At 39.2% G+C, this 27,965-nt stretch overlaps 1 protein-coding gene across 2 annotated transcripts in view; it reads right to left on the bottom strand.

The window, feature by feature from the left end:
* Window positions 1–27,965, bottom strand: part of MARK1 (microtubule affinity regulating kinase 1) — a 56,518-nt gene that overhangs the window by 21,888 nt on the left and 6,665 nt on the right. For both annotated transcript variants that reach the window (XM_084283299.1, XM_084283300.1), the window contains exons 2-7: window positions 14,036–14,239; window positions 13,277–13,330; window positions 5,573–5,621; window positions 4,392–4,457; window positions 3,339–3,409; window positions 2,272–2,328 (exon numbers count right to left, since the gene is read on the bottom strand). In XM_084283299.1, coding sequence (XP_084139425.1) covers window positions 2,272–2,328; window positions 3,339–3,409; window positions 4,392–4,457; window positions 5,573–5,621; window positions 13,277–13,330; window positions 14,036–14,239 — 501 coding nt within the window. The remainder of the gene's footprint in view (window positions 1–2,271; window positions 2,329–3,338; window positions 3,410–4,391; window positions 4,458–5,572; window positions 5,622–13,276; window positions 13,331–14,035; window positions 14,240–27,965) is intronic.

Genomic DNA, 27,965 nt, shown 5'->3' with positions numbered 1-27,965 from the left:
CCTGCACTTTTAGGTTTCTTTCTTAAACAAAAACATCAAAAACAACCAGCCAAAAAGAACCCTTATTAATATGCCAAATAACAAGACTATGCTCTTGTTGGTTACATGTTCAGAGCAAAAGCGTTAACACAGAAAGGGCACAATAAGCTTTGTCCATCACAGTACGAGCAGAGCTGGGTTCATTTATAGCACTTTCTACGCAAGCTGTTTAGGATCACTGAAACAAATTGAAGGGAGACAGGTTAAGTAGCAAGGGGCCTTGCACTCCTCTTCTGCCGGAATAGGCTGGACAAAATTGCAGATTTTCTTATGCTTCTTCCCACTTTAGTCTGAAGTAACTTACATTTATTAGAGTTTACCCCTTCTCTTATAAAAACAAAAAAAAAAGCTTATCAAATCTCCAGCATGGTGCTAGACCTCAGTCATGACGGTGCTAATGAAGTAAACTGGTCAGTCATGCTTGTAATTTGGAGAAAAGCAACAGAAGCAGGTAACTTTAAAGTTGCCTCCTCCTTCTCTCCAGCTCTATGCAAAGAGTTTTAAGTGAGACAGAGATGACACACAATGTTTGGAAAGGAGAGAGGAAGTGAGAGCACATCCTCAAAACCATACATATAGTCCTTTTACTCTGGATAATGTATTTTCCGTTGGCTAGGCTGACTAGCTCTTAATCACACCTAGCGCTGAACTTTTCAAATGAGTCTAGCATAACTCCATCCAAGAGAAAGTGGAGAGAGGAAAGCAAACAAAGAAATTATTTTGGAGCCTGCCTGCCTGCTCTGCAACAAGGAAGAAGACCAGCAGCAGGGCACTTAGGACAGATGGTAAAAGGGATATCATGTGAATACTGCAGAGCAGTTTTCTATAGTCTCGTGAGCTCTGCAGAGAAGCGTATGCGTGCTGTGCAACTAAGAAATGAATGAAGAGTGGAGGCTGTAACGGGCTCTATGAGAAAGAGCAAGATGCAGGATGCTAAATAAATGCAGCAAGAGTTAATTACATAGCTGGGCAGAACAAACAAATGCCACATAAGGGCGAGGAGATGGCCGGTTCCTCCCTCCTACCCACAGTCACAAGTAGTAAGAGATCGCCAGCGAAAAGGGGCTTCTTCAGCTCAACCAACACATCTCCAAGTACAGTCTTCTAGAAAGCCCAAAAGCAATGGTGGCAGCAAGCTCCAGAGAGCCGACAAAATATTTGCAGATGCTAAACCCCCATGCAAGAAGAGTACTTTTTTTTTTTTTAATTAATTAAAAACTTTGATGTTTTTTAATTAATTAAAAAAAAAACAAACAAACAAAAAAAACACTTTTAATAAGATCCATCCATTTCCTTCCATTCTTACTTAGAAGCACTGGCCATTCAATAGTACCTCCAATGCCACATACTAACAGTCCCGGGAAAGGAGGACTCAGCAGAAAGCGATGCGTTACCCAGCACCATATGCACATGCAGAAGAAGACAACTCAACAAGAGATTTGTAAGAAAGAGGTTGAAAGCATGCTGCAGTGTACTGTAAGGAATTTAGAGAAAATACACTGGTAAAATAAAAACTTAGGAATAACTCAAGCTCAGCTTTTCACAAATATTTAGATTTATTAGCAAAAACAAACAAAAAAACAAAAACCAACTATACCAGTGTTTTCTTTTTAAACACAGAGTCATTAAAGCAAGAGTACAAACAAACTTTTAAATGGGCGAAGATCTTGTGTCCAAGTCCTATCATATCTAAGTTTGGCATGAAGACAACTTCAGACTAAAGGCTTAGGTTGCACATGCAGTAGCAGTAATTTTGGTTTACCTTCAATTTATTTTTTGGCCTGAATTAAGCAATAAAGTATAAACCAGAAGTTCAAATTGATTTTGATTAAAAACCTAATATATTTCTTATTAATCACTAAGAAATGTATGGTCTACATATCTTGCGATATATTTTTTAATTGAAAATATTTTAATTAAGTGGTGTTGACTGCTGTCATTGAAATTCTGCAGCTTCAATGTGTAGATATCTACGCCAGCAGGTATAATACTTTAGAGAACACGTTTTTCTCCTAGAGCCAAAACTGGGATGAAAGTAACACATGTTCTATTCTTGTATTGCCTGTTTCAGCAGGCAAACTACATTACACTTGTGCTTTAGAAAATCAGGAATAAAACACAAACAAGCGATAGAACATTCACATGTTCAGAGTCTATGGCAAGGAGAAGCATATAGGATGAAATTAAGTCTACACTGTCAATCAGTAAAACTAAGAATGAATAACAGCCTACCTTAAGATCACGATGAACTATGCATTTCTGATGACAGTACTGCACAGCAGATACAATCTGAAACAAGATGATCAGTGAAATATTTTAGCTCAACCTCAGCATCAGTTTTTAAGTATCAGCAAGTAATTTTAGCTCCTGATATGATTCAGCAAAACATAATAAAGTTAATACATAAAGTTTCTTTACAGTTCAAATATAAAGACTAGAAAATCCCTAAGAGCAGCTCATCTTGTTATTAAAAAGTTCCATATATACTCCTCAAAGTAACAAGAAAAACATCTATTTTAAACGCTGATCACACCATACCAATAGCTATAAAGGGAAATCAAAATTCTCTTTTCTGAAAAACGAGAGATGTATATTCCACCTTACATTTTGTACTCCAAAATAGCAGCATACCTGTGCATTAAACTGTTAGCGAAATAGTTTGTTACACATTTTCATACATATCTTTTGCATATATATATGTGTACATATATATATATATACATATGTATAATATAAACAAGTCTGAAACAGCAAGTTAAAAGCAGGTTCTTTACATGTAAACCATATACGTTAATTCTGAAAAATACCAAATTTTGTTTGTTTCTTTCTTAAAGCTTTTCACAAAAAGTGTTTTAATCACTAAAAACAGTTCAAGAAAAAAGATTAGGATGAGAACGTTTGGAAGTAAGAATCTAAAAACTTGTTATGGAATATCTGTCATACAAAACAATGTGACATAATAGAGCAATATACGTGCAATAATATCAACACCTCTAGATAAAGTGTCTGTTAAATACTAAAATATTCAGAAAAGAATTAAAGCCTCAAATGAGTCACAATAAAAGATGTGGCTCCTAGGAACATCCACTAAAAAGAATGTAAAACAGTCTATTACTATTTTTAGATACTACGTAGGAAGCAGATATTTTTTCTCTTCAGGGATTTTTTCCACTCCAGCTTTAATAAACATTACCACAACAATGAACTTCTCTTTAAGCAAAAGAAGTATGCACACACTCATGTCTATCTAAAAATACCATAAATAGAAACAAAAGAAAGAGTGAATGTTAATTTCATACCTGCCTGAATTTTGCACGAGCCTCTTTCTCTTTCATTCTTCCATGTGCAACTAAGTAGTCAAACACTTCTCCTAAACATGGGAAGGACAAAACATCAGTTCTAGTGCTCAGGTTTTATTTTTGACTGTCAAGCACAATCAAGCAATGCTTGAAAACAAACCCTTCCCTTTTCCAGAGAGGAGAGAAATGGAAGCAGCCAGGAAAAAAATCCTTTTTACTGTTTGCATTCGTTTGCTTTTTTCACACATGTATGAGTCAAGAAATACAAAAATTGAAAATTTCATACTAAAACTTCCTCAACTTTTCAAAATTAATTTATTTTAAAAACACTGCAAAACATAAAAAAGTGATCATGAAAAATATTTGTCAGATATAAAATAATCCAGGAAACAAATCACTTCTTATATATCAGATTTGTTTCACCTGTCTCTAGCCATCTCACTTCACAGTGTACATATTACTTCCTTTTTTTCTTCCTCATTGTTCTCTTTCCAATAAAGCTGCTCAAATTCCTTTCAGATCCTCATCTTTGCACTATGTGACCAACACAGCTTTTCCTAACGTCACTAGTCTTGTGCTGGACTCCCTCTGCACTTTCAAACAATTCCCATTCAGATGATAAGCAGCTTCCCAAGCATGCACCCACTGTCCATCATGCTCTCTATGATCCCTTTCTCTCGTTCCTTATTTCCATCCCCTGGACCTGCCTCTCCAAATGCTTTAGCATGCATTTTCAAGGTAAAATGAGGACTACTGCTTGCCTAAATATAGCACATCAGTACCAAGTCAAGTTTTCACCCAGAATAGGCACCAAGTTTTCTGCAGTAAACCTCAGATCAGTAACTACCCTTAAGCACAAAACTAACAGGCTGCTTTACAGAACATTATGCAAGCAAAAAAGATTTTGCCCTGGGAGGTCTGCTAGGATCGTTGTGAAGGGCAAACTGGAATAGCCCATTAATCATAAAATCCTTAAATTGTTCCTAGGCATGCAACCGGCATGGCTTTCTGTATTTCAGTTTATCCTTAAAGCAGAATTAAGAATCCACTTACCCCCACTGGCATATTCCATTACCAAATACAATGTCTTTTCTGTTTCAATAACTTCAAATAATTTTACTGCAAGAAAAATGAATGAGAGAGAGATTGCAGCAGGGAGTAAACGCACAATGCAAACAAAAAAAAAAGCCTTATTCATGAAGTGAGTATAATTTATTGCCAGTGAGAACACTGCACTATAAGAAAACTTTATAACCTTTAGGTTAGCATTCTTTTGAGGGGGAAAAAAAAAAAAAAGCAAAATTAATTTCAGGGTTGATAATAAAGCATATTAATTTACAATTTCCTCAGAAGTTTATGCACACTATACAAACAAGTTCATGCTGGAATTAGTGTTTAATTTGACAGACTTCTGCAAGATCATACAAGCCTTCTCTGTTCCACTAGTAAACTGCTCCCAGTTAGAAACTTGAGATGCTGGCCAACTAAAAGCTGAATAGGTACCAGAACTGTTAGGAGTTCTCAGTCTCTCCTCAGATGCCAACCAGTAACCACTCTTTTAAAACAAACACAACCTCATCACCACCCCCCACAAAAACACAAAAACCAGCAGAAGCTGAGAATGCTGGAAAAGCAACAAACGACTCAAGGGATGAAAGGGGAGTGCCTAGCATGTAGGAACTTGTATGCCTTGTCCATACCTTGTATGCAACAAGCCCTCTGGCCGATTCAGGAGCATTAAGTGTCTCTGGAACAAGACTGTCCAGCCCTCCTCAGCCAGAAGAATTGTCATCACAAAGTAAGGCCCTGAAGCTGTGGGGCAGGTGAAAGAACTAAAGCAGAAAGGGAAAATTACATACTTGGCAATTCTAATTTTCTGGAAATATCAGGCGGTAGGAGTCTTTCCTAGGCTGAAATAGTGGAGCTTTCCTTGTTTCACCTAAGGAACTCATGTGATTTCAGTGTAAAGAGGGGAATTTGGGCCCTCAGTGGACCAGAGTGCTCTGTGATGCTGTTTCCCTTGACTGAACAACTTATCTCCTCACATCAAAACTCTTGTTTCAAACAGGGACAATGAGGTAGGTGAGGCAATGAACACTTACTGTCCTATTATCTCAAAAAACTTTAAGGAAAAAAAAAAAGCATAGCTGTGAAGTATACTCAAAATAAAGCCAAAAGAGTAAAGTATAAACAGCATAAGAATAAAAAAGTCTGCAGAAATGCAGGACTCCTACCAATATTGGGATGATTCAGTATCTTCATTATTCGTACTTCTCGAAACAACTGTTAAGGAAGCAAGACAACAGTCTTAAAGAGTGTTTATTAGGGAAAAGTTACTCAAGATAAGCAATTTTATAAGGAACGGCATAAACCATATGTTCCATATGTTAAAAAGAAAAAGCATAAACCATAGGGATTAACATTAGCATAAAATGTTCTATTCCAATGGGTACATAAATATAATGCACTGAAGTCCAAAAAATGAAATCCACATATTATAAATTATGTAATAACCAGTAATAGCTAGGACCATAAATTACTACCAGATCTATACCAAAGCCACACTAATTTTTAAGCTTTACACAGACACAGATAAATTTTATAGCCCTTCCTGGAGTAACAATTTTTAGAGTTTCCATTGACCAAAAATAACTGAATTTTGCACCGATAGTTTTGGTTGCTGGCAAGCTCAGTTAACTACCCCGAGTACATACATAAGTGTGGGTGCACGTACAAGGTGTACTACTACTGCTACGGAGTCTCATACATCAATGTTACAACAGAATTATGGACTGGGAACCCTGACATCCCAGTCCTTACGCTCCAGAGGTGAAGCGAGCAAATTCCGTTTCCTCACAAGTGCCCGATCCTACACTGGGTCACAGACATCTTTCCTTTCCCTTCTCTTTCCTGCCAAGGCAGGAAGGTTTTTTTTATTGAAGTCTGCTTGATGATCTTGAGTCACATAATTAAAAACAACTGGAAAAACTTACAGCCCTGAATATATACATTTAAGACCAGAAAGAAGATGGAGCATTAAGAGGTTTCTGCTCTTGCATTTTTAGCATTTTTGAGTTTGGTTTTACCAATTAAAGAAGACGCGGAGCAAGAGTAACCGAGGGGCTCAAAGGGAAGACAGAAGCAACCCGAAAGCAGCAACATATTTCTGCTACCCTGTATTTGAAGCTGTAAACACTGGCGACTCTGCACTGTTTTACTTCAGTGAACAGCATATCCCCACTGTCTAAGTTACTCACTATGCTGCACACTCTCTAATCCCAGTAGGATGCTGAAATGCAGGGACAAAAGCTCACTGTCTTCAGCATAATGTTTAGCTATTTTGCAAACGTATTAGCACTACAGTTCTTCTTACACAGAAACTTGGCTCAACGGAGAAGTGTGCTGTGGCTGTTATGCTCGTCTGATGTCTCAGAGGACACCTCTCGGTTTCAAGACTAGTCTCGTTGATTCAGATGCTACCTTTGCAAAAGGGCACGATGATGCAAGCTGCAGACCGAACACCTCCTGAAAGAGTAGCACTTTAGTTTGTATATTGTAATGCCTACAAAGGCACTCCTCTGGGACAACACGAGCAATATGATGCAGTTCACTCATGTTCAAAATGTAATGCAATGCACTAGAATGAACCTTAGCAAATTTTCTTCCCTGTTCACAAAGCCAGTTAAAAAAACATCACATCAGGCTGATCTTTGAGCATTATTTTTTTCTAAGTACTTGAATTTGTTGCACAAAAAATAAAAAGGTTCTTCAGGTAAATGAATTCATCAGAAGCTAACAAATCTAAACCGACAGACTGCACAATACGACAGCTTCAGAAGAAATACTAAGCAGATATATGCAAAATTGCAATCCCTGCCAGAAGACTTATTTTGCACCTTAGCAGTGCTACAGTTGATGTAAAAGTTATAGCAATGAACACGTCTTAATAAGTAGGATTAAAATATTAAATTTCTATAAATAATTTCAGATCTACAAAAAACACCATTAAAGAAACACAATTTTACATGGAATTATTCTATTCAATACTTTCACTGGATTTAAAAGTTTACTAATTGGTTTAAGATTCAAATTGATTTCATAGTGACGACAGCTTTCATTCTACATATGTAATTTTTTCATCCAGAAAGGAAATGGACATAAAAGTCTGTTTTCCTCTACACAGAACATTACTGACAACTAGCCTGATGCATACACTTTGTCATGTGAAACACTGACTTGCTCAGGTTCTGATTAGAAGACATCACCAAGACCCAAAGTATGGGCCTACGTTTATTCCATACGAACTCCAACAGATTCACCACCACCCCCCCCAACTTCATGCATTAGATATCCTGTTGACAGACATTTTTCAGAAAACTAAAGCATATGTTCTCATATCAAAGCTGGTAAGCAAGCCTGGTAGTCACCAAGAACACGTCAAGAAGTAGGGATAGTATAGTTTCAATCCTTTTAAAAGTAATGAGCTGTTCTAAGGCAAATTCTAAATGAACTGAATGAACTCAAAGTGAATTTGAGTAATGCCTTCTTGGAGAATGTCTCTGAGTTGGGTTTTGGCAGGGAGGGCACTTCTGGGTGGGTTTGTTGTTGTTGTTTTGTTTTGGTGCTTTCATTGTTTGTTTTTGTGACTCAAAAGCATTTCTCCTGCTGGTTGAGATGTGTGTGCATGCTTACAGCAATAACTAGATGAGACTGAAACAGCAGAAGTTATCTTGGATGATACTCATTCACACAAATTAGGCCAAGCACAAGCTGAAGAGAAACTGGATATTTTATTTCACAGTTGGGATGGTGTCTGCCACCCTACAATTGTATGAAAGCAGGTAAAGCGAGAAATCAGCAGAGTAAGAATTGAAAAAGGGTAATTTATTGGCCACGAGATTTCCATGACCCATGGGAAATGATGGTGTCTCACTGACATTTTCTTAGGCTAAGGAAATTCTGTTCTGCTTTTATCTTCAGCCCACTGCTGCTACACAGACATTTTCCCAACATGGTACTTGCATACTAATCCTCTTGTTGCACATGCAACTAATTTCCCTTCTGTTAAACTATTTATTTTCAAATATTTTCATGACTTTTCCTTATAATCATATTCCCCGTTGCACCACTCTGACCTGGCCAAAATTAGGGCCTGCCTGCACACAACAGAAAGGGACAAGTTTTCAAACTTGTGTGTACAGTTTCTGATGTTCTTCTGCCTCACTTTGCTGCTGATATTTATAAAGCTACCTCGAAAACATTTTTTTTATGGCTGAAAAAAAATGGAAAAGGTTAACCTGCTGTTGAAACAAAACCACTGCTTATCTCTCTGACCAACAACTTGACATCATCTTCTGTGCATGGCTCTAGCTACCTGCATCCATTCATTCTTTCTGGTCACAGTTATAATGTGAAAAACTTAGTTAAGAAAATAATCCAACTAGCTTGAAAAGAAAATAATGTAAGTAATGTCAAATTGGCAGCTACTGAATAAACAAAAGGAAAAGGAATCTTGTGAACCAGGACAGTTTCACTAGAACGTAAGTCATTTGTAGTATTACCGGCAGAGTCCTAGAGAGGGAAGCTAGAAATGCTTCACATTTCTTAGGAAACATGAGTCACATCATTGATAAAATTAAAAACATTTATTATTAGAAATATGCAACTCAGATCTTGGAACCTATCTGCAGGTATCTAATAACTAAATTCTTCACTCTGAGAAAAGATGAAGAACACCTTGGTGTTTGTACTTCTCCTAAGACTTCCCACCTAAACAACTGTCCACTACTGAAACTACAGAACCTCAGATCACCATATTTATTATTCTGTAATACTGCCAGACAACTAAGCCACATGGCTTTGTTAAAGTTGCTTGGCCTGACAGATACCTTCCAACCAGGACAAACAACTGAAATCAGGGAAGAGTACTACACAAAGGACAACAAACACAGCCACGCTACAGCTTGCGTAGTTCCTGGCCCATATGACCCAAGTGGACATGGGAAGGTGTCTCAAGAACTTGGAAGGAAGAGTAGAGAACCTTATTTGAATACAGATATTCAAAAAAACAGAGGGGAGTGGGATGGAAGTCATGCAAAAAAAAAAACCACAACCCTGTTCTCTACATTCCTGGTGTATATTCAGGATTCGATGTGGTCCAGTATAAATGAACATTTATACAAATTACGAAAATGCCAACACGTACTCCTCCACCCTCCAGCTTTCTCTCCCAAGAAGTAAACAATCTAGAAAATCTTTGAACAATAAATAACAGCTGAATAAAACTGTAAACACGTATTAGGGTAGATTAATTTATATTGCAAATCTTATCCCAAATTAGTGCTCCATGGAGTATAATCTTGTATTTTTCTCACCTCCCCTTGCAGAAGTATGTTGGTCATTAGCATTACTTACGTCAATACTGAAGTATTTACAAACAGATATATCTTTGAACAACAGCCACCACACCCCTCAGTAATACCTAGCATTCTTGTATACGCAAAGGAAGAGATGTGTTAAAGCAACCAGACCATAATTATTTTCTACAAAGCTACGTTTGTTGATTTTACAGAAATTTGGACAAAATAATGCAATTAGGTCTCCTTTCACTTATAAACTGAGTTACAGGATTATACAATGATCTATTTTACTGTCAAAAGAAAAAAAGCTCTTTCAGAATTCAAGCATAACCAGATTTTCTTGAGCACCAGCATACTACTGTCTCAAAAGGTGAGAGTGCTTTCTGACTTCCTTTCCCCTGCTTGCCACACATGTATAAAACTGCTCTTCAGTCTTAGAGTGTTACCATTAAAAAAGCTCTCAAATAAGCATCTCCTTGTTGCATATGGGTTATAGCCTCAATGGCTTTACTTATAGAAGAGGACAGCCAACATCAAACTCAATTTGTAGTACTTGTACCTGTGGAAAAGGCAGAAGGCCTGAAAATTTGACTCCTGCTTTTGCAGTTTCATTTTTCAGGGTACAGGCTGCAGAAAATACAAAAGATCTTCTGTCACACTATTGCTACCACATCTGCTTGATGTAAGGTTGACGTCTACATTTATTACCATAAGTCACTAAAAAAATCACTAGAAATCTTAAGTTAATTGAGTCAATCTAGTCCCTAATTAACTACTGAGAAGAGATGTTGCATGCACAAAAAAAAAAAAAAACAAGAAAAAAACAACAACAACAACCCAGAGCTTTGAATAGGTAAAACACTGAAATTGTTCCACTTCTACTACTTTTGTTCTAGTTTTAATAATAACACAACCTAAGTTCTAGGCCTAGGATATGCTTGGTGAGTAAAAAAAAAAAAAAAAAAAAAAAAAAAAAGAAAAAAGGCCCCACTGACCATCCTGAAAACCTGGAAATGTCACTCAGTAATCAAACCAATTAAAAAAAAGAGCACTTTCTGTTTCATCAGTGTTTTTAGATAAGAGCAGCACAATGCTATTTCAGAAACGTCATCAGTGAAGTCAATACAAGAAGACACCTTTATGTAGTAGACATGCAGAAAATAGAAGAGTTATTTCTTACATTTGGGAAAAAATTACCATCATGACAGTGGAAAAAGCTGTCAGTACAATACACTACCATCAGGACAAAAGTCTACCAAAAAAAAAAAAAAAAAACACAGAAAAAAACAGTTCTAACTCTTAACCAGGTGCTCATAGAGTAAGATGGGAACCACACACTGAACAACTAGAAAACCAAGTAAAAGGCAGTGCCCGTAATTCAATATTGCTTATCTATTTAATGAAGGAGAGGTCCTGAAGATGGAAGGATATTATAGTTTAAGACAAATTTTCACATTGTATGTTCAGTGATGCCAAACACAAGATTCATTTTTTTTTGTCATCTCCTAACATCTGATGTTTTAAGTTCAAGTAGCTACTATGCCTGCAAAGTAGCCTGTCCATACTATACAGCATAAATAACATCAGAAAGTGGCTAAGGACACTGTAAACTTTCTCTGCTTTCATACCCATCACTAACAACAGACCCAACTTTTATGACTGAGGTTAGCAACTGAGGTTATATGCTCAAATATTTCTGTTTATAACAGAACAGGACATGTGAGACCTACTTCCCCTTTGTATCCCTTTTACGGTAGCGAATGGAAATACAAAGGCACAGGGTCATTCACAAAACCTAAAAAGATCACCATGTATTCGTAATGTCTGATGAATAATGCATGTCAAAAAGTTATTGACGGCCTACCAGTTTTGCCGACCTGCATACCATTCATCAGCTTCAAGGTTCTAGAGATGGTAGTCTCAACCACTACCTTAAGTGAGTAAAAACTCAGGAGTGGTAGTTCTGTACCCTACTTGTAACTTACTTCAGCATTTGTCTATGAATATTCATTAGAAAAGTGCCTGTTCCAATTAAAACCATAGTACTCACCACCATTCCCCATTTCTAACATATCTTGAAGAAACACTGACTGCTGAAGTCTTACGCACAGTACAACTCCAACGATAGAATTCTGAAAATTCCCATTACACTGACACTACATAATGCACAAAGAAACAAACTTTTATATTTTTATTTTTGTCCTGTGAAACTTGGAGACTTCATAGAACAGAACTCATACCTTTCATATATACACACAGATGACATATCAAACCAGTAGTAGAATTAGTAATTTGGAGCATGCTGATGAACCACCCAACCCTAAAAGGCAACTCAATTAAAACACACTGGGAAAGTATGTCTTTCACCCTCTTATTGCTGAACAATGAGACAAGGTCATCTAACTCTCCCAGCACAAATTCCAGGCTATGTAGGAAGCTACACAAGCAGCACAGGATTTCCCCAATATGCTCTGTCAGCCTCAGTGGGTCCCTTTCCACCAGCTCATTGTTAGCAAAGAGATTTGCTTAATACAGGACAGGACTCAAGGACAGCAAAGCTTTTGCATGGACCCTGCACAACAGGTTGAATTAAAGAAAATCCTCAAGAACCCACACACAAACAAAACTACCACGGAAGAGAAATTAAAGTAAACAAATTAAAGAGCTCAAAGAAATTAAAGATAAAGGAAGATAAAACAAAGCTGTTCATAACTCCCCATAACCAAAGCTACACAATAAAATTAATGTAACAGCAGCCAGAGATAAAAGAGCAGTAATAAGCCTGAGCTTCTCTTATTCTACAGCTACAAACAGGAGTCAAATACTTAAAAAAATATATATATTTTTGTTTGTAAACAAGTAACCTCCAGCAGGACAATACAAGATTTCCATGCTTCAGCTGACAACCAAACATATGCATGGTTAAATCATACAAACAAACAAAAATACAATCCAGGGTTTTGGTAAAACATTGAACACAACATCACAATGCCTATAAAGGGATTCTGAATTTCAATCTACAGGTACCAACAGTGCAATAAACCCAATCAGAATGTTCTGATTACCTTCAGCCATTTCTTCAATTCTATACACAAAAAGTAATTGTCTAAGGTCCCTTGAGTTAACAAATATTTTATTAAAGTTGAAAGAACAAAGGTAAAAAAAACATTAGAGCAGCAGAAATTGGCACTCTTACAGCTCCACAAAAACCAATTACTACATTAAAGAAAAATCCAAGAAAAACACTGTCCTTTATAGCATTTCATTTTGATTTAGTATGTAGACAAGTTATTTGTGTATATAATTAGACATGAACTTTATTGTCAGCAGAATCTAAAGCTGGAGGAAGAAGGAAGAGCAAAGAAGCAGTGCTTAGTTAGGAACCATATAGAGTAACTGCCAGCAAACAAATCACACACGCGTGTTATAGCAAAGACAGTAGGATACCACTGTCCCCCAAGGTCACAGATACACAGAGATGCTTGTTTAGCAAGATAAAGGGACCAAATATTTTCGCAACGGAAATAAAAGATCATAGTTCAACTGTTTACAGAGTTTCAGACATTATGGTTTGCTTACCTTTTGCAGACTAGTAGGGTTTAGCTGGGTTTTATCTATTATTTTCACAGCAACCTTCAGGAAAAAAACAAAACAGCAATCATGGATTACTAATCTCAGAAAAAAAAAGTCTGAACAACAGTATATTGCACATCTATGAGCAAAGCCATATATGTGCCTAAGACACATATATGTCTATGTATAAAACATATATATGTCATAAGTGCCTATAAGCCACATACAAGCGCATGTCTGCTTTTATGCATTTCTGCAAGCAAAATTTCTCACCTATCAGGATCTACCAGCAGGAGTTCAGGACTTTGCCACTGGATGGTATCACAAAGGAATCATTTTATACCTCTGTCAGCATTTGGACAGAACAATGTTATCTTGTCCACTAGAAAGCCACCCCATCCCAAGCACCAAGAGGTACTTTATCAATTTCTCTGAATTTGGCTTTGGAAATAGAGGGATGAAATGGACTTCTTCCCAAACCTAAAATACCCTCTCTGATGGGCAGACCTTCTCATCTCTTCTCCAAGAATTTACATTCTCAAAAGAGGAGTGTGGTTAGGAGAAAAAGTTTAGGTACACTGGATAATTTTTCATACAGCCTGCAACAGCCTCTCTGCATCTTCCTTTGCGATGACAGAAACTGGGATTTTTATATTCAGAAGAGAAAAGTAAAAAAAGAGCAGAGATACTTAATATAAAGATAGCCAAAGAGAATATAAAATATTATGTCAGCCTTTTATTATCTTAGTTTTTGCAAAGGCTTACCTCTCTTCCAGTAAGAACATGCCTTGCCAGTTTCACTTTGGCAAAATTTCCTTTTCCTATTGTTTTCAGTAAGCGATAGTTTCCAATGTGAGGATGCTCTTCATTGGTAGATGTAATTGAGTTTCTACATCGGGGGATGTTCTGTCTGCTACTGGACTTGATAGGCTGGACATGTGGTTCAGTGTATCCATCCACAGAGGTATGCTGTAAGGCAAATAAAATATTTAGTAATTAACTCACTTGGATTTTAGACTGTTGCAGCTGAATAGACTAAAAACAAAGTAAGTGTGAAGAGGAGTAACTTACTTGCTTTTCACAAGTATAAGTGATAATTTTAGATAGTAGTCTAAGCAGAGCATGCTGCCTTTGCATGGGGTTTGATGCATGTCTCAAGAAAAAGGTCTGCACAAAGATTTTACTAGCTCCAGAAGTAAAACTGCAGACATCTACATGCTAATCATTAAGCCATTACAGATTTGTTTTCTAATGTGAAACTATGCCAAGCTACACACTACGCACCACTGTTGCGGATACATTGGTACAATCATAACCAAATTTAATCTCTTATAAATACATAATACCAAAAGAAATGTATTTTGGCATATCAGGAAACAAGATTTCACTCATTTTTTCCCCAACTTCCTTCATCTCAAGTAACAGTAGGAGAAAATATGTATTTTTCAAGCAAGCTTTGTTCCCAAAACCTGTTTGCATCTTTCTGTAAGCCATAGGATTTCTTAGTCAAGTCATTAACAGTCCACATATTTATTTAAAAAGTCATCTATTATCAAAGAAAAAACAAACCTCCATAAAGCTCATAAATATATTTTAAACATCAAAGGTCTGAGGAACTAAAAGGATGTTATTTTTAATACAAGATTTAATACAATACAGCACCCAACGTTCGATGTTAGTAACTGAAGTTTGCACTGCTTCTGTACTCCTCAACTTCCAAGGACATGGGGCAAGGTACAGAGGAGTCCTGGAAACCTTCCCAGTAGAAAGCAAAAGAACAGAAGGTGTCAAAGTGGGGTAAAGGTTTCTGTATTTCAGGTGCATTATAGTATTGGCAGCAAATGGGCACAGACTTATAACACGTGAAATTTAGCCTCCAATCTTTTAAGATACAGATTTTAAGGATGGCAAGTACTGCAGGCAGAAACAGCGTCTTCCCAGAAGAACGTGTAGATCTGCAACAGAAAGGCATGCCTCCTCCTCCCAAGACTCAAGTTTTCGGTAAGTATAAAGCACAGCACAACTCCACATCCATTAGTATTGTCTCTGTTATTCACTGCTTCAATCAAGAAGTGGTGTCTCCATTCCTCTGAGCAGAGCACTGAGCCCGACACAGACCAAGGGCTGAGCGCGGAGCCGGGAGGCAGCGCTTTGGTCACCACGAGGACTGGGAAAACCAGCAAAGAGCTGCAATGAAGCCGGCACAAACAGGGAGCACAGCACAGCCCAAATGTTCCTCCCAAAAGGCAGCACAGCTCTGCTTACATCACCTCCATCAGCAGTAATGATTCACCGTGGCCAGGACAGCGCTCCTAAATATCATTTCCTGCTTCTCTTTTCATTACCTGAGTGTCTCTGCAAAACACTACTTTTCCCCCGCTGCTTAATATAGAGCTAAAGCATTTCCCAAGTTGTCACAGAACCAAGGAAGTCAGGCGTGTTCGGGTGCTGTGTATCGGATGAATATGTTCAGCCACGAAGCACCACGCTGCCAGTAGTGTTTATCCCTTAGAAGCGCGTAATTAAAATACTTTCTGTGGACTCAGAGGATCAGAAGGACAGCTCCAGGCTAAGAGGCTTTGAAACATTCCTTCAAGGTAGGACACCAGCCCTACACGCGATAAAACAGAGCCCAAATGAAAATCTTGCCTAAGAAAACACCCTGCAAGGTAATTTATATTTTATTAATAATATTTGTACGACGCTGACCATGAATATTAGAGCTGTACCTAGAAGCCCATCCAGAGCTCCCGCACTGTATTAGACAAGCAAGTTTTAAGAAACCTCCAAGCCTATTTCTGCACACAATTAGACCTCCACGACATGAAATATAATGCCTACCAAAAGCATTTACCCGTAGTACCAATCACCAGTTTCATAGGGTTAGCCTACTTCCACTGGGCACTGGAAAGGATCTTTTAGCCAAGCAGTTGGACAGGCAAGGAAAACCAACGCCACTGGCGTTGATAAAGGCAGCTTCCCACAGAGATCATTTAACATCAAAATCACTTATTTAATCATATTTAATCATAACGACAACACAACATAACCTGTCTGAAGAAGAAAAAAACAACAACCACAGGTTCATGGCCGTGATGAGTCTGGATGCTGGGTTTTTTGTGGCAGACTACGGGACTGGGCAGACTAAGGGAGCCTACATCGTTTTAAGCCCTTGCTGGTCCATTACACGTTCATTCATTATGCATCAGGTACTAGGAGGCTATTTTAAAACGCTATTTCAGAAGAACCACCACTAAATTCTGAGAATTTTAGGACGGTGGAAACAAATGGGCTGTAAAAAAAAAATAAAAAATCCACCACACCACCACTCCCCTTTAAGATACCTGCCACCTAATAACAATTCTAGCTAATAACCTGCACTTCCTGCACAGGGCTTTAATTAGGGGTTCTCACATTTCTGGAGATATCTTTTAATTTGCCTTGACGTGTATCATGTACTAGTAACGCACTGTTTCCCAGTACATCACAAACAAGGCTCCCTGTACGTTCAGTTTATGTCAGTGTTCAGTAAAATGTCTAAAAATCAACACAAAATTAGATGTTTCATACAACAATTTTAAACAAAAAGTTGTGGCAGTACTAAATGTTGAGAGCTGAAACGGTACAGTAAGGTAGCCATTTAGGTATTTGGCATTAGCCAAGTATTTAAAAACAACCTTTTCAGAAATATAAACAGAAAAGTAGTAATTCTGGCATTCAATTTTAGATCATTACTACTGAAGAGAGCTGATTAACTCTTACTGCTCCTAGCTGGGTTTGTTTCTGACAAGTCACATTAGGATTACTGCAGCAAGCCAATCTTAACTCACATTGCACGAGTCCCATCCCTTGCTCCCCACGTCCCGCTGCCAAGAACCAAAGCTGTCGTTGCCCTTCTCTACCCAAGGCAGCTTTGCAAAGGCAAGACGATGCCACGCTCAGCAACACCACCTCTGGGGCAGTGCCGAAGAGCTAACACCACGAAGCAGCTGCCAAATGGGTGCTCCTCTGCTTTACCTACTCAGCATCTTTTAGCCACTTCGCTAGCCACTGGGGTGGTATTCTCACTAATTGCACGCTTGAATTAATCTTCAAATATAAACATAAATATCATCAGCTATATTACCTGTTCTTACAGCTTAGTCTTAAGAAGTCCCCAGAACTATACTCTGGCCACCAAACCACACTCTCTTTCAAGCAAACACGTAAGGCTTGAAAGTCCTTCTGAGTTACATGGTAACTTCCACATATCAAGGTGCCTACCCTCACGCCTCATTTGATTAAGCAAACTTCTTAGTCCTGAATTGCCCCTTCTCGCATTACTGCAAGTCAACCCCTCGGTACAGCCAACCCTCAGAATCAAAGTACACTCATTGCTGGATAAGGCACAGTATCCCATTTCCTCGCTCCGTGTTATCTCCTGCTCTGAATTCAAGTTCCTTGCAGACAGTTTTTAATATTCATAACCCCAAACATTTTCAAGCACCTGCCATACACATGAGCATTTGTAACAGCTGTCATATTTTGCAAGGTAATCAAAATAACTAGCCCAGATAGAGGAGTCTAAATGGTTTAAAGACCTTCTATACAGCTTTGATTAGTAACAGCTTTAATTCACAACACCAGGGCAGGGAGGAAAAGGGGAGAAAGATTAGAAGTCATGTCCTGTAAGCCCAGTTCTTTTCATCTTTAACTGCTTGCTGTCTGTCACTATTTCTTCAGTAGCGAAGAGCTTCTCACAAACTGCCTCTTTTTCCTTCTGCTGCAGAAAAAAATCAAATCAGCGGCAAAATGACAGCAGCACCTCTGATCTCAATCAAAAGATTACTACTCTCTACCCTAACTTTTCATATGGCACGCATAAAGTACTTTGGATGGAGCAATTAGAAAGACAGAAGGTGTGTACACACACGTGATTCTTTTCATCATTCCTTACCAGCAATTAAACTAGACTGGGAATGCAGTATAGAAATTTTGTTACTAAAAGAAATGAAGCAATCAACCTATTCCACTGAAACAGGACAATATGCAGGACTGGGCTCAAAACAAACAAATAAAAACATAGTGAGGGAATGGAATACACAGGTTTTTAACTGGAGACCAAGACCGATGGATGGCAGAGACAGAAGGGGGGTCAGACAAAACCCCCTGCTCACACAGGCTTTCCAGCAGTGCACAAAGAAAATAATCAAACACATGCGTGTGCATCTTTCTGTTTATATCTGATTTACATAACACGTAGGAATTCCAGGCATGAACTTTTAAAAGAGCTCGCAGCTATCAGCAATAAGAAACAAGTTTGGATAAAGCTCATCTGATAAGTCAAGCATATGCAAGCATTTTATTAACTGATGGGGTATCTTTCCTCTTCTCCCTAATTGTAATTTTCTCAATTTCGGAAACACAGGTTCAAAGAAAATACTAAAACTTATTTCTGTTGTGAGATAAATACATTAATGTCCACACACTATAAGGATTGCTTTCTGGAAGTGTTCACGTATACTGGTGACAGGCAAGCTTATGCTGAGCACAGAACACATCTTACACTATGCTCATTATGAAGGTGTCGGAGTCCCACAGCAGTTTTTTTTTTAGTCTTAAATGCTCAAGATAGCTTCATGAGACAGAAATACGTTTGCCAGCTCTGAGACTGAGTTGTTTTTCTAGTCACAGGATGCAGTGTTTACAGGTCTGCGCTTCAAGCAGCCTCAGACAGAGCACGGTGCCATGCACAGCTACCCAACACGTTTCTGATGCGCACACGGAGCTCTGAAGAACACGTGTAATTTTATACAGTGACACTAACAAACCCTGTCCATGTTACAGCAGGATTTCTCCCCTTTTTTTTCTAAACACAACAGTGTTATATGGAAGGGTGGACTTTATTATCAAATGCAATCACAGATACTTTCTACTCAAAGGTTTAAAAAAAAATAAAAATGCACACATCCCCCTCTGAGGAAAGACGCCAGTCAAAACATTGCAGAAAAACAATTACCTTCGTGGCAGCAAAGCAGGTCTCATAACCCGCAAACAGCTAACACGTTTCCTCAGCTTATCGTTCCCCCTCAGGAAGCCACCCCCCGGCCTGGCATGCAGGTGCCGAAGAGCAGCACCTTCCTGCGTTTGTTTTAGTTCACTCAGAATTGGCACAGTTACTTCAACCTGGCACTTTCGTTCCTGACTCATCTCGAACACACAAACAATGTTTTCCAGGGCTAATTTAGGACAGTCAGCCCGTTATCACCTCCATTAATTGCTACAGCAAATCAGCTGAGAGCCCACCACCTTAAACACAAAGAAAATCAAGACAAGCCTGCTAAAAGCTGAGGGGAGGAAAAAACCATTTTTCTTCAAATCTTCCTAGTTTCTAATTATTTATCATTCAGTGTAGTCCTAGATGCTACAATCAGGCCCTACCAAGCAAAAGAGCAAACCTTTTCTTTTAAAATTCAAATAAAATGGTTAATGTTCCTCACATGTGAAACCTAACACAACTTCCGTATTTTTGACAGAAAGGGTTTATCAAAAGTGAAAAGGGGAAGGAAGCAGAAAGGTTATTGCTGCTGCTGCAGCCTACTAGACACATTTAAAACATTCAGTGCCTCTTGCAAGCTTTCCTCAGGAGGTGATCAGTTTAGCTTTGCCAGTGTTTTTTGACCTACCTTATGAGATCTTCAAGCCTGCCAGTGCTGAGCTCCAGACGAGCACTCGCAGCTCCCTGCCAGCACCCAGAGACATCCTCAGGTACAGGGCACTACTGCTCAGTGGCATGGCACCCACAGGTAGCTCAAAAACATTCAGTTGGACAAAAAGGAATGAAAAGCTAATGCTGATAGTTAATTTGAACCAACCAAACAAGAACACACCCAGAAAGAGAAACTTCTGGCAAAGGAAGCCGGCAGGAGCTTTTATTGTGCTTATAAAGGACACAGCCAGGTCATTTTTCAGCTGGCCTGATGAAAGGCAGGCGAAAAGAAACATGAAACAACTTACAGTTCAGGATCGTGTCAAGCACATGGAGCTTCTCAAAGTGTTTGCAGTAGTACGAGAAATGGAAAAAGCTTGAATATCCAACTTCAAAACTGAGGGGAAAGGGCTGTTCCTGCAGCCTGCAGACTACAGTCTGGAAACCCAAGGCTTGCCTCCAAATGATGAGAAGAACAGCAAGATGCAAGGTTTACTCACAAAAGAGTGACCAGTTCATAGAGCTAAGCATCTCCCTCGATCACGATCAAACAGCAGCCTTCTGGGCCACCTGAGGTTTCTTCGACAGAAGGCAGAAGAACATCCGCACGGCTAACTAGCGCCAGGCTCCAAATCCCACCTCTTTCTCGCCGAGTTTATAAAATGTGATTTTTTTTCTCGTCTATTGGATACCTAAGACATATCCGTGCCACAGGAGGCTCATGTGGGGTGACCTCCAGCCCCTGAGCGCAGAAATCCCCAGGCAGCGCCACCACCAACCTGGGACCACACCAGCTCCATTTTAACCTCTTGTGGAATCACACTGTCTGGGCAGGAACAACAAGAAAATAAAACCTATCATATCACTTTTCTACTTCATAAAAGAGAAAATTAAGTTATTCCTTTAGCAAGCTGAACAGTAGGCCTTAGTCGTTGCACTCCCATTACTGGATTCACCAATGATGAATCTATCAAGACAGGTTGCCATCTTTTTATGAAAAGACCATTTTACCTCAAGGTTTTATTAACTTTCTAAAATAAAGCCTGCTGCTAAAAAGCGACATGATGACCAATTACAGTATCCAAACTGAAAGCAATATAAGCTAATTTAGAGGATGGCCACAAAGATGATATGGGGCCTGTAGCATCTCCCCTGTGATGAAAGGCTGAGAGACGACCTGGGTCTGTTCATCCTTGAGAAGACTGATAGGTGATCTTATTAATATTTCCAAATATTTTAAGTGTGGGAGACAGAGGGATTTGGCCAACCTCTTTTCAGTGGCTTGTGAGGACAGGACAAGGGGCAATGGACACAAAATGGAGCACAGAAGTTCTGCACCAACATGCAAAGGAACTTCTTCACGGTGAGGGTGACGGAGCCCTGGGACAGGCTGCCCAGGGACGTTGTGGGGTCTCCTTCTCTGGAGATATTCAAGGCCCGTCTGGATGCCTACCTGGGCAGCCTGCTCTAGGGAGCCTGCTTTGGCAGGGGGTTGGACCTGATGACCTGTGGAGGTCCCTTCCAACCCCTACAGTTCTGTGATTCTGTGATTGATGCACACGTCCCACCGCATTTCAATTGCAGTTCTCCAATACTGAGGAGGATGTTAGAATAATTTCGGAATACACCTTTGAGATATTCAAAGGAGAGGTAAGGCACTGGCACAGGTTGCCCAGAGAAGCTGTGGATGCCCCATCCCTGGAGGTGTTCAAGGACATGCGGGATGGGCTTTGGGCAGCCTGGCCTGGTGGGAAGTGTTCCTACCCATGGCAGGATGTTGGAATTAGGGGATCTTTAAGGCCCCTTCCAACCTGAACCATTCTGTCATTCCTTTTAAGGAGCTTGAAAATCCAATTTAAAGGGTACAGAGACTGATCTTAATATTTCCCTTCAAACAACACAATACAAACGTATCCAAAAGTAGTTAGGCAACCTGTTAATTTTGACAGTTAGAAGAGGAAAAACATTGCATGGACTAATAGGGCGTATTTTATGCCTTTCGGGGCACCGGCAAAGGATCCTTCCTTATCGGGAGAGCATGTTCATGGACCTTTGTGCTAGAGGTTACCAGCTTAACTTCATTACACATCAGGCTTGCCAGTATTTCCTGGTGCACCTCGCTGCAGCAAGGCCTTCTGATGTCAGTAGCAAGTCTTGCCTCAGAGGACTGAAGTGCAAAGTGTCTCCTGGACACCCTCAGCCACCAAGATGCAGTTTTAAGACAGGATTTTATCAGACTCAGCATTCTGCAGACACATTTTTTTCGTAAGCATTGATACAAAGTTTGACTTTCTGAGGAGAGCAAATAATGTATCTTTGGCTCAGGAAAATCAGCTGCCTTCTAAAAGAAGGCTCCCCTGATAGATGATTTAGTCTGTTTTAATAGCAGTGTTAATATCAGATCAGAAAACATGGACTTAGTTGGACTGTAGTAACGATTTACCTACATGTGGGTAATGCTACAGCACATTTCAGCTTAACAAATATCTTCCCAGACTTGCACAGATTTACGCTTAACTTTAAGCTGTCCAAACACAGTCTGCCCCTTGGACCAGCTTATATCTTACAACCCAAGAGCGTGCTCTGAGCAGTGCTCAGAAAACAATCTCCTCAGAGCCTCTTGTTTCTACACTCATGCAATCATGCATCTTTTAACCTTTGGGCTTCAGTTATTTAACATTACAGGCTACCACAATTTAGGGAAGGAAAAAAAAAGGAAAAAAGCAGCCAACAGCAATATACCACAAAGATTTTGCAAAGTACGTACTATAGCTAAAAATAGTATTTCCTTATATGTTTTAAACAGGCTGACACAGTAATACAGTAGATTATGAATATTAACAGGCACACATATACTGCAGACATCTGTCAATGTATTGAATTCAAGCCATGAACAGAAGTTACGTGCAAGCACTGAAAAGAAATGCAAAAGCCAAGCCCAAGAGAAAGACCGAGCATAACTAATGAAATAGTCCAGGTTACAAAACTCACCAAAAGACGGGAAAGAAAAAACACTGCAGGATGCAAAGAAAATACTGAAAACAACATATGCTGGATTTACTGTCCATTAAAATAAATAGGTAAGAAAATTTGGAAGAAATGTTATATGTGTGCGTGTTTATATATATATATATATATATGGATGAAGCTTAAGAATATAAAGAATTTATGATTAAAGGGTCGAACAAAAACTAACACTTATTCAAAACAAACACAGACACAAAAAGAAACACCCAATCCAACAGCAGAAAAAAATATTTTACAAAAAAAATTGCTATGGCTTTCTCTCTCCAGTCCTTGACAGTCTGTGTGTGAGGAATCGCAGATCCCCAGCCACGGCCTTCTGACACTAACTCCCTGCCTGCAAGATGTCAAGGTCAGGCATTTCCAGACTCCTTTATCAGGACAGTGAGGGACAGCAAATAGCTGGCAGCAGCAATGGCAGCTTCCAGCTCGCCGTAAGCAGAGGCAGCTCTTGGCAATCTCTGGAACTGGTCATGCTTTGAACCAGCTTGGCAAGCAGTAAAGCACTGCATTTTACAGTTTGGGACTCTCCAGTTTAAGTGGCTTGCTTGATCAGATGGTGTCTCATATTAAAGCAGGAATTAATTTAATTCAGTCATAAGGAAGGGCAAGTGAGGAAAGCAGAAATCCCGGGAACCTGAGGACAGTGTCAGCAGGTCACAGAAACTACCAATCCCCCTTTCAGGGACTGGGAATCCATCCTCAAAACTTTATAAGGAGAGCTGTCCTTACACACATTGGAGATGGCTATCACTGCATTGTTCCAAGCCTCAGGACGGGTCAGTCAGTAATGCTCTCTCTTACCACCAGCAGTCCTAAGATGCTCCTTGCCTCTAGGGAGATGCAATCACAATGTTGCAATGCCTGAATCATTGCAAGCTAACTGAACTCAGTCTGTATTTTCTTCCTTCAATTTACCAAATTAACTACTAAGCCTTCCATTTCCAGGGATGAGAGCTCTCATGTTAGGTATCTTTCTCTTTTCACCAAGCAGACAACAAAGAAGCTGTTCATGTTCCACCTGACATGAAGCTAGGCAGAGCTTTCTGTCCTTTCTCAAAAATTATCTGGAGGTAAAAACTTTACTACGACCTGTCAATGTACGTTCCAGTCTCCCAATTCACTTCCTTCTTTGTTCTGCTGCTCTCCCACTGAGCTAGTCTTGGAAATACCTCCAATGAAACCAAGATAATATTAGGAAAACAGCTCATGCACCATTCATGTTTCACTTTAGTCTGATAACTTTAGTCTGATAGTCAACTGTTCCATTTAGTTTAGCCTCTCCAGATTAAGAACTATTATATGAAAGGGAAAAGAACAAACAGATGGATACAGAAGTGCAGTTTGTCTCTTCTGTGCTACTCCTGACACCACTCACTTTGAAAATAATTCTTTTTAAACAAGATATTACATGCCAGTAGGAAAAGGATTTAGTGAGCAATGTTGAAAAAGCTGGTAGACAATACCAAAACATGAATTTCCCCAAAAGGTCACACAACCAAAAATAAATAAAATCCTCTAGCATTTCAAAAATGTGTAACTTGATTTTGATATAAGCACTATATTTCTGCAGCCATCAGATAAGTGAGAACAACTTTATTAAAAAGGACCTTTAAATGCAGTTTATTTCATCAGTCGTCTTTTCTTCGCAGAGGTTGAGCCACCAGGTTTCTCTCATCCTGTTCACAAACACCACTGCAGCCACTCTGATAACAAGGTCTCAAATTGCCAATTCCAGCATCTATATTAGATCGATCCTCATTGCTCATACCAACTTTCTATCGATAAGATTGCTCTGGACTGTGCAGCAGACGGAGCAAGAATTTCATTGTGAAGTGCTCTTGTATACTTTCTATATGCATCTTATGGTCCATCACTGGAAGACAGAACTCTAAAAAGAAGGCAGCCTTGTTTAATACCGAATTAAGAGAAACAAATTTGAAAAGCTACTGTATGTATGTATACATGGTTAAGACTGCTCGGAGACAGTATTGCTAATAATTTTTGTATAAATTTCATTGTGTTTAATGACTACAATTGCCGCTCCTTCTAGAGTCTGATCTTATGGAGAAAATACTATTTTAACTCCATCAAGTAACAATATTTTCCTGATTTATTTTTTTTTTAACCACCAGTAGACAGTCCCTACTACAGTAATTGCATGGGGAAGAAAATCTGATTACTGTTAGAAAAAAAAATAAATAATTCTAAATAAAAACCCAAGTGCTGTAGAGAATTCTATTGCCTTCAATCAATAATACTATCTGAAATAGAGACGAGCAAATACATGTACATTGCACGTGCAATCCATTTGAGGAAAACTACCATATCCTCTGTAAAAACTCAACATAGCATTTAACACAGTCCCGTAATTTCCATGGCACAAATCAGACTCTTCTTAATGTGCAAGGGTCTCTGAGTTTTTGAACTATGCCTCTGCTTATTTTAAGTAATGACAGAAACATCTAAGAATTAGAAAGATACTTATATACAACTGAGGCCAAGCATGCACTCTCGAAAGGAATTTCAGATATTTACTGTTCAAGCGCAAGTAGTTTACGCTGCTGCTACACATAGTGCAGTATCTCCTACACTTAGCTCCCCTAGCTCTGCACTTCTCTCACAATACATTCCTGACATATCAACCGAGTTCACAATGGAAACCTCCCTCCACAGAGGACATTATAAAATTGTACATCCTTCCTGACTTATCATTACAAAACCTTGGTTACTCTCAGCTGTCACCTAAGAGAATAAAGCACAGTAACTCTACTGGGGGGCAAAAGGAAATGTAAAGTGGGAAACATACAGTACCTCTAAGAGGCAAATATTTAAAGCTGTAACAATCTTTTTTGCTAGTACCTTCAGAAATTGCCCCCAAAACAAAGCCAACTCCCCCCAACCAACCCAAGGCAAAGCATTTATTCTCTCCCTTTAACTTTGCGACTCAGATCATTCCCATACTCCTTGAGATCCAAACAAAAGGACGCTGCTCAAAGAATAACCAGGAGATACACTACACGGCTTTAGTAAAGCTCTATTGATTTTGGTTATGTCACGAGCAAAACTGGAAAAGGTCCCAGAAAGAGTGAGAAGCACAAGGAAGTTGGCAACAGCTATGCAATCTCCAGCACAAAAGCACTTAAGTAAGCAAAATGTAGGGAAAAACAAAGAGGGGAGGGGAAAAGGTGATAAAAATAGGAAATTACAGGTATTAAGTGGCCAGCAGCTTAATGAACACGGATTGACGGAATCTCAGAAAAATGGATATTGGGAAATATGTCATGAAAAAGGGGCCGTGACAGCAGGTTAGCAACTATCACTAGGTTTAAAATGACCCTGATCAAATATTTGAGGGACTAAATAATAAAACTGCTCCAAGTAATAACCCTTAAGAAGACAATTAAGAGGCCTTCTCCACTCTGAAAAAGGTAGCTGCTTAAATGCAAGTAAAAAGCATTTTTCTTTATTTTTATTTCACTCTCTTGCTAAGTACACGGCTGAGATGGAAAAGATGCGACCCAACATTAGCAAAAGGAGGAAGCCAGGAGGAAAGGCTCCACGGCAGCTGAAAATAGCCCTCAACCACTGTGACTCAGGCTGCGTCTTCACTCTGAAGGTGTGTGTGTGTGTTCAGTGAACCGCCAGCAAGGCGTGGGTCCTCCCCCAGAAGGGCAGCAGCACTACAGGTTCTGCCACGAGGTTAGCCTGGGGCAGGAGCCTTTCCTGCAAGCCCTGCTGGAGCCCCGTCTATCCAAAAGCTCATCTGGTTTCTCCAACCACATCTAGCTAATACAAGATAGCACCTAACAACCTCGACTAATTTTGTCTCTACTTGAGATTTTAAAGTTATCATGCACTGCTATTACTTTATAATACAAAAACAATTAGGCTGTCACCAGTGATATCAGCATTATCTGCTCTCGCAAAGGACTGCCATAGGCTACCCAGTAACTCCATAAGCTCAACAGCACTTTCCGTCAGAGGCGAAGAAGTTGTAACCTCTAATTTTTCAAGCCATCGACCTTACAACTATATTTGTTTAAAATACAGTACTGCAACACAACTAGGAAAAGCTCCTCATGCTGAATCTATAATATGTTTTGTGGAAGGGTTTCCATTCTCTCCTCAGTGCAAGTCAACCTTGCTGATCTATCTTTACCTGAGAAATCCTCGGGACTGTGACTACACGTATCCAGCTAATATAGCTACTGGACATGTAAAACGACTTAATTTAAAGAAAGGTTTACTGCTCATTTTTGTATGTGCTTCTTTGGATTTGATATACACCTTGGAACTGAAAACATAGCCCCCCTCCTTTTTGTTTTCCAAAGCACATTGGCACATTGGATTGTTTTATTATGAGTGCAGGTTTCCGTAACATCCTCCATTTTTTGCAAAATGTCATGAACTTGAAACAGCTGGCACACAAAGGGTCAGGAGACAGGGATACTGAGCCCTTGTATCTTGATCTGCTCAGGAGTCTTCACAGAAGTCATTTTGATGGAAAACCACATTAACGCCAACAAGGTAAGTAGAGCGCAGGCCACTTCTGATGGTTTCACCCACAGCCTACACCTAAAGTGTTCCACAAGCACAGGAATGGCAAGATAAAAGAAGCAAAATGACTTTTACTGGATCCAAATAAAACAGCAAAGAAAAAACAAAAGAGACGTGAACACACAGACAACACCTTTATTTCAGCAGAACAGAAAGCCTGCTTACCAACGATTTAAGTGAATGTAGAAGTGCTGGTAGATCAGCTGTCCTGTTAAAATGAAGAATTTTAGAATAACAATGATCCTATGTTCTCCACAGATGCACAGAAAACCTGCACTTTGGGGTTTTACATAAGTACACTCTATTGATCGCTCATTACAGTCTAACCCATGGCACTGCTCCATGAGCACGTCCAGCCCATTGCCTTAAAGATTAATTGTAACCCGGCTGATTTTTAACTGTGCGGATGCCTTACTACGAATG

The sequence above is a fragment of the Netta rufina genome (genome assembly GCF_964035555.1).
Source record: "Netta rufina genome assembly, chromosome: 3".
Classification (NCBI taxonomy): Eukaryota; Metazoa; Chordata; class Aves; order Anseriformes; family Anatidae; genus Netta; species Netta rufina.
The sequence above is the reverse complement of the archived record's forward strand: the minus strand, read 5'-3'. Positions and strand labels throughout refer to the sequence as shown.